Source organism: Daktulosphaira vitifoliae, unplaced genomic scaffold (genome assembly GCF_025091365.1).
Source record: "Daktulosphaira vitifoliae isolate Bord-2020 unplaced genomic scaffold, ASM2509136v1 Scaffold_3, whole genome shotgun sequence".
Taxonomy (NCBI): Eukaryota; Metazoa; Arthropoda; class Insecta; order Hemiptera; family Phylloxeridae; genus Daktulosphaira; species Daktulosphaira vitifoliae.
This window is the reverse complement of record NW_026099574.1, coordinates 38824728-38842868: the sequence shown is the minus strand read 5'-3', so window position 1 is coordinate 38842868 and position 18141 is coordinate 38824728. Positions and strand designations below refer to the sequence as shown.

Sequence of the window (18141 nt, the reverse complement as noted above, 5' to 3'; positions counted from 1 at the left end):
ATTTTTTTTTCAACTTGAAGCAGTTTATATTCATGTAAAGTGTGGACTTTGTCGTATAAAATTAAAAAATAATTATTCTTCGACTTCAAATTTAATTAGATATATTAAATCTAAGCATCCATTATTAAATAGACTCATGTAATAGAAGAGATGATTGATGACCCAAATGTTACTCCGTCAACTTCTACTTCTGTAAGTTAAATCTATACATCACAATTCGCATGATTCAGAATTTATTGATAAGACGTTTTAAACTAAATTCAATTCTTAGTAGTCCACACTGAGTCATTGAGTCACAGTACCATGGCACACTGATTCAGCTCATTCAGTTCACCTAAAAGAGTCAACTCTTTGAGTTGACTCACTCACGAACTACCCATCCCTACTGACCATTATCATCCGCGTGAATACGGCTTACGTATATATTCCTACCGCCGTTTATACCTCAGGTATAACGTTAGTCCGACCCGCCCGCCCGCCCACAAAACACGGCTATACCTAATGCATGATAGGTTACGTACTTAAGTCGCTTTACATGTATATATATCGGTACTATAATATAAATATAGTTTAAAAAAACTACATTTTAACTGTTAAAAATATAGCACAAATCACCCACGCTTTTATCACAATAATACTAGTATATTCTAATTCATAATTATTTTAAAAATTATTTTTAACTTTTTAGTTCGATGTGCTTTAGAAGCGTATTTTTTTAGTTTTTTAAAAATATATTTATTTTTCACTTTTTAGTTTCATGTTATGATAGTAGTTGCTATCAATATCATGGTTGTAACGGTTAACGGGAGATCAGGGTTCGATTCCGGGGAATTATATATTTATTATCATTTAGAATATAATATTACATAGATTGAAGCTATAAGTGGTACTGCAGATGAAGCAATAAAGTTGTATTCAATATACATTTGTCAAAAGGTACATTTCGACAAGATTTATATACATTATTTTTTTACATAGTTCTTTCTTTACCTTTTGTTACATTTCTATTAGAATTTTCAACCTCGAAATTTAATCCTTCATAGACTTATCTGGCTACTACGTTTACACAGTTTTATAGAAACCGTTATCCCAACTCTTCATCTATATAGTATTCATACATGTTGGGCCTTCATATTGGTAAGTTGAAATGTCACTAAGGCGCGCAACGAGTTATATGAATATATTCATAGCGAAAGCTTTACGTTAATAATTATATGTTTATGTGGGCCGTTCCCGGTGGTACTGCAATACCGGGTCAACCCGTGGTGGAGTAGGAGCAAGCTCCAATATCTCCACCGAAGTGAAAAAATTAGTTTAACATTTGAACGATTCAATGAATCGTGTATCAGATGTTAAGCTGATAAGAACAGATACTACACTTTGATCTTAGCCGATAGGCCGAGAAGCGATACTGGTGACCTGGAGAAGAGAGGTATTAAAAGAACTAAAGACAAAAAAAACTACGCAGTAATTTGATTAGTTACACTATGTCTTTTACAAATCAATTATTTTTGTAATTTGAGATAATTTATTAAAAAAAAATTTTTTTTCTAAATATAAATACATTGAATACTTATTTATATATCTGGATAATCACAAGTGTTAAAACATAAGACTATTATTTTAAAAACACCGAAGTAAACGTAATTTTACATTAGCGCAACCTACCGGTGACACAAACTCGACAACGTCAAATATTCTCGACCCTGGATTATTGATAAATAATAATTTGAATGTTGTTCAGAAGACAGCAGTACTACCAACATGATAACTACTTTTATAATAATGCATTCCTATGATTTCAATAAATAAAAAAAAAAAATCAATAAAATTAAAAAAGTATTTTTACATAAAATATATATTATATAAATATATTGTTACACAGAAATCAAAATTTCTAAAATTTTAGGGTGTTTATTTATCGTTGATCACTAAATTTACCCTAAAAAAAAACGGTAGTGGGATAGCGGCAGTGTGGACGTGGCATAGTTGGGACAAGTATAAATGGTTATATTTTTGAAATTTATGTTGCTATAGCATTTAAAAAAATGTGGATCAATATTATTTTTTTATGATAACTATTACATATATATATATATATACATATACTTCTTTTATTCGACATACTTTTTTTTAAATCGAACTATTACCTTTTATACAGAGGGTTCAAAACTTCAAATATGCATATAGGAAGTAGATCTTTTGAAAATGTTCTGGAAATAATGACACTTTTATATATGCTTTAGATTAAGCTTATTTAATATAATTTAATTTGAAAAAAAAGAAAAATTTGACCTCTAGACTTGTCTTCATAGTCAAAATTGACTACCGTATATAAAAATATGCTATTTTTGTGTTAAAATTCTGTTATGTATTTTATTTTAAAATACCTGACAAGGGGAGTACACTGATTTTCATAAATATTATAACAAGTATTTTTTAAATTCATTCCTTATCTTTTAAATAGATACCAGCTTAAATTTTTTAAATAGATATATATATATATATATTAATGTATCTGACGTCATTGAATGTTTCTTTATAAGGAAATGACAGATGAATAATGATCACCTTTAATGAACTTTGATAAACAATAAAAAGCATGACAAATTCTCCTATAAAATTTTCTGATAGTTTTACTAAAATAAAAATATTTCTTTATTAAATAAATTAACGTTTTTTAATCTTTGTTAATTTAAATACATTTAGTTGAAATAAATAAATACAGCCGAAAAAACAACTATTGGTAGTTTTATGTCAATTAGACTATATAAATACTGGAAAAATTTATTTAAAAAGTATATGTTTAAAATAGAAGTAAGATAATATTAGTCCTGTACTAGATTAAGGTATCATTTATATAAATAATTCATAACATAAATTTGTATTGAATGTAACATTTAAATAATACAACAATTATAACAATACTTTCATTATACTAAACTTCATGATTAGTCACTTGGTTTATAAATAAATAATAATTTATTACATGTAAATATTCTAATGACTAAACAATTAAATGATAAGTTAAACAATGTCAATTTGGCGCTCTTCATTGGTCAAAAACCAGGAATGTTTAATATTCACATTTTGGTATTAAATAATGAATAATGAATTATAAAAAATTAATTCCACAAAAAAAAAAACGTTATTATATAAATTAAATTTACATAAAAATAAATACATCTAATATGCTAATAAAAAAAATTGTTACGATTTTTATGGTAGAAAAATACAAGTTTTGTGTTAATTGATATTATAATATAATAATATGTGATTGGGGTGGAGGAGGTGGTGCTTCAATTGGTGGTGGTCCAATATCACATTCACTTGATGTTAAAGGCGATGTAATGTTTTCATAGGAATGTAATTCAAATCTGAAAAAAATGTAATTGTTTATTAAGCTATCATTAAATATTTTTGGGTTATATATTGATTTAGTCAAGTATTAATTTTTATTATTTAATAAAAATGTTAAATACAATACTATAAAAAATTGTTAAAATATGTTATACCTGTTGAAAGACTAATTCAAAAACTCGCAGCATGACAAAAAAAAATAAATAAAAATTATTGTAGTTGAACACTTTACTATCCATTAAAAATTAAAAATATTACTTTTTATTACATGTAATTATTCTAATGACTAAACAATTAAATGATAAGTTAAATAATGTCAATTTGGCACATTTCATTGGTCAAAAAACAGGAATGTTTAATATTCAAATTTTGGTTTTACATAATGAATAATGAATTATAAAAAAATAATTCCACTAAAAAAAATGTTAACTCATTTCATTTTTAACACGCTTATATTAGTTTCACCTGTATGTATGTATGTATGTATGTATGTTTGTAACTCTCCAAACGCCACGCGTTATCGCATATTCCGTTGTCTAGACTAGACTGTTATACGCATTCACCCCTCCCCACGCCTCGCTCACCACACGACGGCACACTATTCCTATAAAAATTTATTTTTAGTTATCGTACCCGTACACGCGTGCTTGTCATCAATATTATATATATGTAAACAAATTTTTATTTTGACTGACCAATACCGCCCGCGTCTAATGCGCCTTACGTATATATATATATATACCTACCGCCGTTTATACCTCGGGTATAACGTTAGTCCGACCCGCCCGGCCATAAAACACAGCTATACTTAGTGCATGATACTTTTACGTAGTTAAGTCGCATTATTTGTATAAATATATATATTCTAATTACTATTAAAATTAATATATTAACACGATTTATTCTAATTAAGAGATATAAAGTATTCATTCCGATTACGAGGGATGATTTCCGTATCGTCATTTTTCGTCACTACCTCCACGTTCCGGGAGTGAGTAATTTACGCGCCTGCTGCTTTCTTTGGATGTGGTAGCCGTTTCTCAGACTCCCTCCCCGGAATCGAACCCTGATTTCCCGTTACCCGTAACAACCATGATATTGATAGTAACTACTATCATAACATGAAACTAAAAAGTAAAAAATAAATATAGTTTAAAAAACTAAAAAAACACGCTTTTAAAGCACGTCGAACTAAAAAGTTAAAAATAATTTTTCAAATAAGTTTAAAATAATTATGAAAAAAAATACTAGTATTATTGTGATAAAAGCGTGGGTGCTTTGTGTCATATTTGTCGTATATTGAGCGCCCGACGCTTTTATCACAATAATACTAGTATTTTTTGTTCATAATTATTTTAAACTTATTTTAAAAATTATTTTTAACTTTTTAGTTCGACGTGCTTTAAAAGCGTGTTTTTTTAGTTTTTTAAACTATATTTATTTTTTACTTTTTAGTTTCATGTTATGATANAAAACTAAAACTATAACTATATTTATCTCATTTAGATTCAATAACTTCAATTAATATCACGGTCTCTATTATTGTAGCCTCCCCTCGAGAGAATAATTTCTTATTCATAAAAAATTATTTTACTATGTGATTTTTTTTTGTGGCTATCATTTATTTTCTCAGCTTTCACTTGACCAATTTTTTCTGACGATTTATCAAATGTTCATAACTAATTACTGATATCATCAAAAATTAAAAGAAAATCCTCTTTATCAAATAAAAATTTGCTCAACCAAGCTTTCTCCATATAGACAATTAATATTATTGATTTCTAATTTTTAGTACACAAAGTAATACAAATACAGGTAGCTAATTGGTTTTTTATGACATCAATATTCGTAGGTACACAATATTGTTATTATCAATGGTAGTAAGGCACATTGTTGTGAGTTTATAAATACACTAACTGACAATATAAATAGTATATATATTGATAGTCATAATTGATAATAAACAATCCGTGACTGTAACAGCAATGTCATAAAAACCAATTAGCTACCTGTATTTGTAATACCTTGAGTACTATATGTGTACATTAACTCAAAAATTTGAAACTTTAATTTTTTATGTCTAATAAACGAAAAATGTTATATTAAAAATTCAAATGTCTTTTACTATTAAATTAAAAACTCAAACATTTTATTAAATTCAAAATATGTGTTTCCATTTAAAAAAATAAAGTTGACATCCTTACAAGGCATAAAGGATGAACTTAAAAAGTATTACATAGTTAATAATTCAAGAATAATGTGTAACTAAAGATAACAAAATAAAATGTTTTAAATTATATTTATTCTGTAAGTAATTGAGTGGGTTATGATAAAAAAATCACTCTGTATATATAGACTGAGAGAGGTGCGGGTTATGTAAAATTTTGCCATTGTTGAGATATTGAAAAATGAACCTAACAAATCAATCACACTGTATAGTAATAAAAAAATTATCAACAACTATTTCTAATTGTTCAATTTATATTTATTATAATTATTCAATTATAGTTGCTTGAGTTTATTTGTAACAGCCCCAAAAAGTTTAACTCCCTATGTAAATAACACATTATCAAAGTTTTAGACTATACATTTATAAAAATTGTTTGAAACATTTTTTTTTTTTGTAAATAGTGATTTTTAAAATAGGCATCATTAATTAAGAATAAGAACTACATTAGAGTATCATTTTTTAGAATAAAGTAACATGAAAAATTAAAAAAATTATTCAATATGAAATTTACACATGTTAGTAAAATATATTTTGTAAGTAAAAATTGAAATAAATAAAGATATTTTGTTACAAATGTATATTAACACAAAATATTATCCAATGCTTAATGAATAAATGCTTGTTACATAATAATATAATCAATACCCTGTTAACTATTTATGTAAATACATAACTTAAAAGCTTTTTTAAAACATTAATAGAGCATTTCTTGGAGTAATTATAAATTTCAATACATCAAGTCTTATTTCTATATATTCTTGAAGTCTAAGTAGGAATCTCTCGATTAAACAAAAAAACAATTTCTATATATTACTCAAACTGAACATGTATTTTGGTAAAATACTCCACTTTAAAATCTATGATGCCTCTACTAATGCTGTAGATTTTTCTAAAACACAATTAATATTTTTAGTTAAAATATACACTTAACTAAATTAATGTAACATATTCACAAATAATATAGTTACCAATGGGTTCGAATTTTTCTTTTTTTTCGTCATCAAGATTATTAATTGAAACATCTATTTGCTGTGAATCTTCTGGTTCTTCAACTATTGGTTCAGAACTGTCTAAATTTGAATCTTCATTTTTAAAGCCTAAAATAAATGTTTAATATCTTAATAATATCTACCATAATATTAGTAATTTAGAAATGCATTTGATACTTTGATTGTTTATTTTTATTTAATAGTTTAACAAGCTATAATCAGTGACATAGTTATGGTTTTATTCTGAGGGGTTATATAAATAAGACAATTATTCACTTCCCCATCCAAAAGAAAAAAATTGTATCTCCACAACGTAAATAATTTTGTTTCGTAGGGAATCTATTCCAATCATTCCCTCATAACTACTCCAATGGCTATAATCAATTTGAAAGTTTGTTTTTATTTTATTATTAGTAAACCATTAAAATTGTTATTGTTTAAACTTCAGTGTATTTTATTAGCTTCGATGCGAAGCTGAGAAGGTATTAATATTACTATGTGTTTTTTTAAAATTTTTTTTTGTGTCTGTTACCACTTTTTCTCAGCTCTCACCAAACTGATTTCTTTCAACGATACATCAAAAAATTGGAATTTTTTTGGAGGTTTCCCCCATTTTAGGGAACGAAAGAGATTTTTTCAATTTTTGAGAGTAATGTCTTCGACTAAATACGATTTATGATCTTTTGACATATCAATGAAAGAAATCGGTTCGGTGAGAGCTTAAAAAAAGTGCTAACAGACACAAAATATATTATAATATAATATATATTTATATATAAGGAAATAGGATATCATATAGCTTCAGGAATAATCCATCAATTTTTTAAAATTAAACACTATCTACAGATTTGCATCAAATAATTTTTTATGATAGTGATTTTAATCACTGTCAGATATAATTATACTTGATCCAACTATGCCACAACCCCACTATGCTGGTTGTGTTTATTTTTTTTTATTAATAATAATACTATGTTTATAATTTTATCAGAGTTATGATATTTGTTAGTATAAAAATTTTATTCCTTGAATGCACATTTCTAAACATATTTGACCATGTAAATAATATTTATTGTTAATATTTATTTCACTTGGTTATATTCGCATGATAAAAACTAATATAGGCGTGTTAAAAAAATATCTAGAATTCTCTAGAAAAACAAATTTTGGTATTCAAACTAACTAAAAATAATAATAAAAAAAAAAATTTAGTGTAAATTTAATTAAAAGATTCCCAGTTAAATAAATGTTTATATAATTACAGTAAAGTGTGCTCAAATTGGTGGTTAAGTATAAAGTTGATCACTTCTAAATGTATCTTTAATGCATTTATTACCTATCGTACATTGATAGTACTGCGATGTAGACACGCAATAAAGTACACAATTATAAATATTTTTACCTTTTTGTTCACTCTTAGAATTTTCTTCACTAGTAATTTCTTCAATTGTTTCAGAATTATCTGATTGGCTATTATTTGTTAGATCTTTTTTATCATAAGAAATTGCAAATTGAGATAAAGCAGGTCTGGGTTTTAATGATGGATTCCATTGTGAACAATAAGCACAACGATAAGCTAAAAATATATACATTTATATATATACATATACATAAATTAAAAGAATTCAGAGTGATTGTTTAACCATTATTTATTACAATATCTTTAAAAATATAAGATTTTATATTATTATTTTTTCTTAATAAAAAGTTAATAGAATCATATGTTTTAACTTAAAAAAGAATGGTTTTATCCTCCTTTCATTCTTTTATTACCCTTATATAACCAGGATATTGAAATTATTAATGCTTTACTATAGTGACTGGAGGCGAAACTCAGATCTGTTTATTTTAATATCTAGGAATTTATGAACTTCACTACTTCTTCTGCCCTAGTATAAGTGCTCATATATTTTAAAATACTAATTCAAAAGTTGTTATTGACCAGTCATTTTTTTATTTTAAGTCAGTTAAACATGTTTCCATTAAAAACTTATGTCGATACTATTTTAAAAGGAGTAGAGGGGGTTATATAAATATTAAATTAACATGAATAATAAATTCTGAAAAGAAAAAAACTATAATATTTTTTTTATTTTTATAGATGTTGCATGAGTCACAGATAAATAATCACTCTGTATAATAAATCTCTAATTATTGTTTTACTTTTAAGTATAATTATCTCATTATATATATCATCAATTTATATGTATTTATTTATATCATTTAGTATCTATAAATAAAAAATTTGATACAATATGAACAAGTTGATAATTTTAAAACTTCAATAAAATTATAAATGCATATGTAGGTTGTGTTAGAAACAACTATAGGATTTAAATTCTGAACTATTAAATATAATTAAATAACCAAAAAATTACACCACTTTATTCTTCAAGACTTCCACTTCATGAGTCACAAGCAATATCGTATACATGCTTCATACAGTTATGACTACAGATAATAAAGCAATGGTATAAATGTTTTAAACACTATTTCTTAGTTAACAAAAATTTGGTGGAAATGTATTTTTGATATTATTTCAGATACCTTTGCAGATCTTTTAAAACTTAGTAATTTTTCACAAGCTGCATGTTTACTAAGAACCTTATTTTGACCAATTATTATCAAAGTTAAAAATGTTCATTATTAAAAATTCTCTATTTTAATAACAATTTTTTACTACTAGTACAAGTTTCTTTTAAAATAGCCATTTTATGGTAAAATAACTGAACAAAAGAGTTAACTTTAAAGTAAATTTAGAATGATATTATAAAAGTAACAAGAAAATTGCTGCTAACAATTTTAAGAGCGTAATATGATACATTTTCTGTCTCCTTAGTGCTGATGTTCAGCTGTGTTGTAAGCTATAATTTCCCGAATTTTAACAGTGACACACAACATATCCCTTACTGGCTCTCTCAGACATAATAAGGTAGTATCAGGTAAACAATCCTGTTAAATCATTATAACGTAGAGTCAATCCCAAATAATTGGGGATGAGGCTAAGGAGACTATGATAATGAAGAAAACTCCTAATAGACTTAAAAATTAAAAAATATTAGGTGCTCAGTAAATCCTGATAATGCTTCTGACATATATATGTAATTGATAAACATACCCAAATATTCAAATTCTTCTTTTCGTGCCATTCCATTGTGAGATCCACATGTTCTACATATTAAAGCATATCGATTTTGAGGACCATCTCCTAATATTATATCAGCTAATCTATCAAATATAGTACGCTCTTTGGGAAGCACTGGTCTTGGAAGAGATAATCCTAAAATTAAATTAAATATAAGTAAAATTTTATTTAAATTTTAATAAAAATCCTTAGGTGTAGGGAGAGTTGCACGCCCATTGCCCAATGTACATCATATACAATGCAATAGCCTTACGCTAACCTTATGTAGTTGGTATTGTTTGGTACTCCAGGTTGGGGATTTAGCATAGGGCTGATAACCCTATCTTAGAAAAAACACGTTTTTATGTTACCACCATCACAAAGTATGCCTCAGACACAAAAAAATAGTTTTACTTTTGGACTCGGAAATTGTAAGTAAATTTTAAGATCGCAATTTGGAACTTATTAAGCCTCTACAGGACTGGAACATGTCAAAATCTAGTGGAGGTCTCAACGATATATGGAATTAAAGAGGCAGCACTGCAAGAGATAAAATGGAAAGGAACAGGACAAACAATTAAGAGTAAATGACTATGAAATATATTTCTCAGAAATGGTATACAGGCACAGATATGGAAGTGGTTTTGCTGTACAAAAGTCATTGGTGCAGCATATTAAAGAATTTAGACCAGTCTTGGAAAGAATCACAGTGTTGAGAATAAATTTCAGGCTAATAGATCTTATATTAGTATGTGTACATTGTACACTGTACAAGCTCCTACGGACACAAATGAGGAAACATGAAGAAGACTTTTTAAAAAGATCTTAATATAAGATATGTTAAGCTGCCAAGAAACACTATCTCAACGTAGAGGCACTTAAAGATCTAGAAATCCAATAGAAATTCATGGAAAAGATGGACAAGAACATCAAAAACCTCAATCTACATGACATAAAATGGGACTGGACTAAGGCCAGTAAAATTATAAAGGAAATTGGAGAAAAAGAAATTGGTATTATATAAAATAAAAATAACAAATGTTTTAATGAAGTTTGTCGAAAAGCAAAAACAAGCTAGAGAGTATCTGATGTTACAAGATCAAAATACAAAAGAAGTTTACAAAAGGGAATGAAGAAGTTGCAGGTATATTTTACAAAAGGAATAGTAGAACTTATTAAATTGATTATTGGAGATAGGAGAGAGAAATTGTTTACAAGGCAACTCAAGGAGCTTTTTCAGGGTTAAGAAATATCAATACTTCAACTTGAGCCTAAAGTGATTTGAAATAAAGAAGCTGGTAATAAAGGTGCTATTTTCATGGATTCCGAAAAAAAGGCTGAAAGATGAAGAGAATATTTTATAGATTATTCAATAGTGATATACCAGCGAACCCCAAGGGAAAGACAATATATCAAAAAGCTGAACATTCAATAAGTGATATAATGCAGAAAGAAGTTGATAGATCAATAGACAGTTTCAAGAACTGGAAAGCACCTGGGTCAGACAATATCCAGGTGAAGATGATAAAATATGGTGAAAAAAAAGTATGATACTTAATATTTAAAGTTTGTCAGAAGACTTGGCATGAAGAGCAGATGTCAAATAGATGGAAGGAAGCCATTATCGTACCTCTGCACAAGAGATACAAAACAGATTGCTGTAACTACAGAGGTATATTCCTTCTAAATACGGCATATAAAGTGTTTTCTAAGGTGTTACTGAATCGGTAATACTATACGGAGAAGAATGCCTAGGAGAATATTAAAGACAAGTGTGATAGAGAGATGACTTAAAACTTTTGAAAATAAAATATGGAGGATGATATGCAGACCAGTTTGTGATAAAAGGACAAATAATTGGAGAGAAAAGTTCAACAAGTAACTTCAGGAAAAACTGGGCCTAGCACCAGTTACTAGTTACGTAAAAGGATAAAGAATTCAGTGGCTGCGCCATATTATGAGAAGAGGCAGAGAAGAAATCATCAAAGCAGTTATGGAATGGAAACCGAAAGGGAGAAGGCCTTGAGGCAAACTGAGGGAAAGGTGGCTAAAAGTAGTAGAAGAGGATCTTAAAGCCCTGGGAGTGCAAGAATGAAAGGAATTTGTGTAAGATTGAGAGTGATGGAGGGATATAGTGATGGCAGCAAAAATTCTAATAGAGTTGTAAATGCCAGTAAAGAAGAAGAATAAAAATTCATTGATGAAATATTCAGTAACCAGAAAAAACGTCCAGAGAGAAAATACTATAGGAAAAAATGATCAAAAAATATTTCTAAAAGGTAAAAAAAAACCAAAAGTCACAAAATTTTATCACAATAACTATTGACTAAAAGTGTTATGTATATTTTATATACTACATATTTTACTAAAAATTTTTTAATAATAAAAAATTGTATTATTTTTTGGTGTTTAAAAATATTCCACAATTGAAATTATATTCAGAACATAATTAATTTTAATGATTTACTTTAACTAAAAAACCAATTAAAAAAAACCCAGCACAAGGGGGTCGCGGCACAGTGGTGACGTGGCATAGTTGGATCAAGTATAATGATATCTGACAGTGATTAAAATCACTATAAAAAAAAAACCGCTTCGATGCAAATCTTTAGATAGTGTTTAATTTTAAAAAATTGGTGGATTATTCCAAAAGCTTCATAAACTGCTAGTTCCTTATTAATATCCTGATTAAGACAAAGTATGTCGAATAAAAAAGAGATTATTAGAAAATAGTTATATAAAAAAATTATATTGATCATTACACTTTTCAATAAGTTATAGCATTATAATGTTAAAAATGTAAAAAATAAAATTGAGAATTTTCACACAATAATAGCATTTGGTAGCCATTTTCACCTTGAAGATAAAATAAAGTCCGAAATTTTTTTTTCCCATGATAAAGTATATTACATTAGCTTTAATTTAAGATATATATAAAAGTGTCAGACCTTCCGGAACATTTTCAAAATTTAAGTTAAAAAAATTAATTTTTTGTGAAAAAGTTGTCATTTTAAATCCCCCCTTGTGGGCAGGTTAAGGGTTAAATTTATGAAAAAAATATACCAAATGAAAGGTAATGATATTATGCATCTATATAAAAAAGAATTATATTGATATGTTTATTTTTGAAAAAGTTATGGCACTTTTAAGTAAAAAAAATTGAAAAAATTTCGAAAATTAGCGATTTTTAAATTTGTAATTTTTTTGGAGGTTTCCCCCTTTTACGGGGAACGAGGGAATTTTTTTCAATTTTTAAGGGTAATGTCTTCGACTAGATACGATTTGTGATCTTTTGACGTATCATTGAAAGAAATCGGTTCGGTGAGAGCTGAGAAAAAGTGGTAACAGACACAAAAAAAAAAAAAAAAAAAAAAAAAAAAAACACATCTTAGTAAAACCAATACCTTCTCAGCTTCGCATCGAAGCTAAAATCTACTTAATGAAGTGTGTTGTAAAATTTTTTTGTTTAATTCAGGTGAAAATAAAAATCATTTTTTTTTATATTTATGATTTATATAACAACATGTTACCAAAAATTTTTATAAACTATTATTAACATACAAATTAAGATAAAAAATTAATATATTATAAAGTAAAATTATTTAATTTTGTAGTTGAAACCCCTATTGAGATTTCCCCATTTACGGGGAACGAGGTGAATTTTTTCAATTTTTGAGGGTAATGTCTTCGAATAGATACGATTTGTGATCTTTTGAAATATCGTTGAAAGAAATTTGAAAGTTTGGTGAGAATTGAGAAAAATAGCTATCAGACACACACACACAAAAAAAAAAAAGGAAATTAAATTAATACATTCTCACTCATCTTTGCATAGAAGTTAAAACATGAACAAATTCAAATAAAATTAAAAAGACTGTCAAAAATAGAACAATATAATAAGAATGGTTGAAAATTTATTAAAAGTTATTAAATATACCTTGAATAAATTTTTTTTTGATTTTAATAATATTCAATACAAGAAATCTTTAATTTCTCGAATTAATATTTTTAACTAATAATTTAAAATACATATAATATTATAAAAGTGGTTATTTTTACCTTTTAAAAATATTTTTTCCCAAAAAAGTTTTGTATTTTATTCAAAATATTCAGTTAAATCATACAAACTTACTAGGTTTTATTGTAGAAGACATTATTGCAGGTATTTGACCAACATTTGGTGTTACTCTTTGATGTGTTCTATTAGGAACGATTTGAGGTCTATTAGGAGTGTTTAATAAGCTTCTTTGATTGTTAATCTATATTTTTTTACCAATAGTTAAAAAAAATTATATTGAAAAAAAAAAGTTAAAAAAATTATTCACTAGAATTTGAGTATTCATAGTATGAAGTTGGTGAGGTGCATATTTTTCTAAAATTTCTTTAGCTACTTTAAATGTTTCATTCTCCATAACCTCATCTAGAATTTTTTTTTTTTCATTTTTCAATTCAGCTAATTTTTTTTCGTAATGTTCCTTTTTACGATTATAGTTCCAAACAACAAATTTATAGTAGTATAGTGCTCTAAAATAAATACATGAAAATTACTAATCATGATCCCAATTAAATTTCATAAAAAATTTAGAAAACTTACAAAATAGGATAAGCAGCTAAAGCAGCCATCATATAGTTGTTTTCTAATATTTTGTATTGAAAAATACCAAAATAATATAGTATAGTAATCAAACTGTATAAAAGCGCTGAATGAAATATTATCTTATAATAATTGATTGGAGATGACTTGGATGTCATTTTTTCAATGGTCATAATTTCCTAAAATACATAAAAATAATATTTTTTTTCTTTAAAAAACAAGACACTATAGGTATGTTCAGATCATTTTTTCAGAATGGCTTAATGGAAAGAAAAGGGCTTTAGATTTATTCCCTTTTTATAATTAACCTCCTTCTCAAAAAAATTATACCATCATTCAAAATTTTTTTAATGAGGGGAATAATTTTAACCATAAAAAACCTCCAAATTTTAATTGAATTGTTTCTATACAGTCAGGGTTAAATATTTGAATTTTGGAAATTTCAAAAGTAGATTCTAAGCTTTACAAACACTAATTGTAGAGACAGCTATGGGATTATAATATATAAAGTGCGCTATTTTAATTTAAATAGTTTCAACATTTATATAGTTGCCTACTATAATCTTAAAAACGAAATTTTTAGATAAATTTCTTAGATGGAAAATAATATGATACATAAATTATTTTCCATCCAAAACCACACCCAACCTCATACTCATAATACAGAATGATTGATTAACTATGCCTCATACAATATTTTGAAAACATTTAACATTTTCTTTTCAGAAGTTAATAAAATCTTATGTTTTATATATAATTAAAAAAGAAAAATTCTCAACTCTTACTCTTTTAAAATAGTATCACTTAAGTTTTTTAATGGTAACATATGTTTAATTAGCTTAAAAATCATAAAATTATCTACATAGAAAAATGAATAATCAATAACAACTTTTGAACCAGTATAGCGAAATTATTAATGCTTTACTATAATGACTGGAGGCGAAACTCAGATCTGTTTATTTTAATATCTAGGAATTTATGAACTTCACTACTTCTTCTGCCCTAGTATAAGTGCTCATATATTTTAAAATACTAATTCAAAAGTTGTTATTGACCAGTCATTTTTTTATTTTAAGTCAGTTAAACATGTTTCCATTAAAAAAACTTATGTCGATACTATTTTTAAAGGAGTAGAGGGAGTTATATAAATATTTTTTGAAAATTATAGAACATAAATAATAAATTCTGAAAAGAAAAAACTATAATATGAATGTATTTGAAGCTTTCATGAATTATTGTATTATTTAGAATATATATATCTAGGTCTTCAGTTTTATGCTGACATTTCAAACTGATTGCAGAGTTCATTTTTGAAGCACCACGTCTCAAATGTTTTAATGCCTCCTCTTTATTTTTACTGTATGTTCATGTCTTCCCTGTGTAAATGCTACAAGATATATGTTTATCATTAATATTCTTTTATGAGTTTAATGTTTATCATCTTTGATAATAAGTTCTGTATTTTTTCAAACAATGCAATTTTCTGAATATACAATAAATAGACTTGGTGAGAGAATAGAACCTTGTCAACATGAATATATCTATAAATATTCTAAACAAAATTATAATAGGTTTTATACTATTAAAGAAATTGTGTAACTCATAATTAATCAATCACATTATGTATAGTTTAATAGTACATTTTTAAATACTTCAATTAGATATATAGACATCTAAAATTATAAAAAAAATTATATTTACTGAGTAAAGAAATTTATGATGTTATAAACTATAATAATGTATAGTAAAAATTGCTTACATTTTCCAAAGACTCCAATACTTGCTTTGTATTTTTTTTTCTCTAAAAATAATAATTTAATTATTATATATTTATTTATTATTACATGTGTATAAGCACCTAAACTTTTGGTATTAAGCAACATAGATTTACAGTATAGTTTAAATAATGTTCATGGCAATAAGTTAATCTAGATATGTTGTCATTTATTTCAATGAAATAATAACAAAATTCTGTAAATGGAAACTTTTATTGGTTTTATAAAATATGAAAAACCATCATTTTCACTAAACCAACTTAAGAATTATGTTATAAGAAACTCAAAATGTTATTACACTACACTGATGATTTAAATATTATTAGTTTTAAGCATAAATCTTTTTAACAATTTTAATTTCAATGAAGTAATAAGAAAATTATTTACTTAACATTCAATATAATTATTAAACAATACCATAAAATATTAAATAAAATATAATACTAGTCCAAGATAAATATTTTGAATATATTGAAAAAATAATTTTGTTCATTGAAGCAAATATAACATATTAGAACTCCATAATTATAACTTTTAAAGTAATCTTTAGTTTTATACTTTCAAATATAAGAAACAAAACTTTCATAGTGTTGTCTTGACTTATGATAGATTAATTGATTTTTTTGATGTTATCTTATTATTTTATTTAAACGTTATTTTAAAAAATGAAGCTATTTAAATATTTTATGAAAGTTACCTATAATAGCGAAATACTAATAAAAACTGTCAAAATTGGTTTTTGATAATTATTTATAACTACCATATTAAAGAAATTAGTTTATTATGATTAGATTTCATAATTTATTAAGAGATTTCTTTTTTCGGTAATAAATTTATAAATTACTTAGGCAAACTACATATAATATGTTAATATTGTTTATAAAGGTAAAAATATTTTTTTTTTTTTAACTTCTCACCTTAAACCGTGACAAAATGCTACCCATGTCTAGATTATAAACGACACCTTTTTGACATTGAACATATAAACATCATTAAACGTCCAATTAGTAATGTTAATTCATTGAATGTATACTGAATGAATAATAGCTAAAAATTAATAATAAAGCAAGTTGTAATTTAAAACTTGCACTAAAAGAGAAGAAGGGAATTTCGAACACAGTAATACAATATTTCGAATTGTTATCTATTGTCTGTTGCCAACGAATGACAGTGTAATTGATGTTTATTAAATTTATATCTTATACTATTTTCAACTTGATAATGATAAGAAAAAGTAATATTTTTCAAAGATATTGTTATTTATTTATAATTAATTAAATAAAATATAATTAATATAATTTTATATACCACTTATAATGAAATAAAAATCCATAAATACAGGTTTTTTAATCATGGGCCTTTGTACGTAAAGTTTCATAAAGCATACTCGAATATACGGATTGTACCAATTTGGCAATTTGATAATTAAGTGTATAATCTGTTGTTAATAGTAGTATTATGAACATTCACTCATAAAAATATGTGTTAATACTTTAACTTCAAAATTCAAGAATTTTTGAGGGTGTGAAAAATCAACATGAAAAATTTTGTATTGCTTCTTTAGTTACATATTTTTAATAGGATATAAATATTTTATTAAGTGCAAAAATACTTATAATGGAAGAGTCAATAAGAATTTTTGCTTCTCGATATTTATCTCTTATCTCCTTTTTATTTGAGCGAACATATTTTTAAATTTTAATCACTGGAGCAGGGTTGTCCTATAACCTTGATAAACGGGCCCTATGCTTAATATATCATAAGTAGTGGTGGGAATTTTCGTTCCTTTAGTGGAACCGTTCCTTTCGGTACAGTTACTTAAAAGTAACGATTCCAAAGTACTCGGTACACCGGTATTTTTACTTTTTTGTAATTGAGTACCTTCATTGCGACCCATTACCAAAACCAAACCAGTATTTATTGATCATATAAACAGTTGTACCTAAGCGGGACGTTAGTAGGTACAGTACCAATAATAAATCAATAAATACGTCTATCTCATTTACTTATTAGGTAATATTTAAAAGGCGCGAATGCTTTTCGGAAATGTTCAGATAAGAATTTTTTTT

General features: G+C 26.0%; 1 protein-coding gene and 1 non-coding gene across 7 annotated transcripts; both read right to left on the bottom strand.

The window, feature by feature from the left end:
* Positions 1–1217: 1217 nt before the first annotated feature.
* Positions 1218–1410, bottom strand: LOC126903387 (U2 spliceosomal RNA). The gene has a single exon (XR_007703485.1). It is a non-coding gene; the product is annotated as a U2 spliceosomal RNA (small nuclear RNA).
* A 1389-nt stretch (positions 1411–2799) lies between these two features.
* Positions 2800–17494, bottom strand: LOC126900241 (endoplasmic reticulum junction formation protein lunapark-B). Of its 6 annotated transcripts, XM_050675814.1 has the most exons (10): positions 17381–17494; positions 16990–17119; positions 16057–16098; positions 14298–14476; positions 14029–14227; positions 13836–13962; positions 9698–9859; positions 7982–8155; positions 6559–6687; positions 5699–6479 (listed from the first exon to the last, which is right to left on the bottom strand). In XM_050675814.1, the coding sequence occupies exons 2-10, from the start codon at positions 17014–17016 to the stop codon at positions 6448–6450; spliced, it is 1071 nt and encodes a 356-aa protein (XP_050531771.1). In that variant the 5' UTR covers positions 17017–17119; positions 17381–17494; the 3' UTR covers positions 5699–6447. The 6 variants fall into 6 exon arrangements, with proteins under 6 accessions (XP_050531775.1, XP_050531771.1, XP_050531772.1 ...); XM_050675815.1 differs by lacking the exon at positions 17381–17494 and having other exon boundaries at positions 6559–6672; positions 16990–17252; XM_050675813.1 differs by lacking the exon at positions 17381–17494 and having other exon boundaries at positions 16990–17250.
* Between the last annotated feature and the right edge of the window lie 647 nt (positions 17495–18141).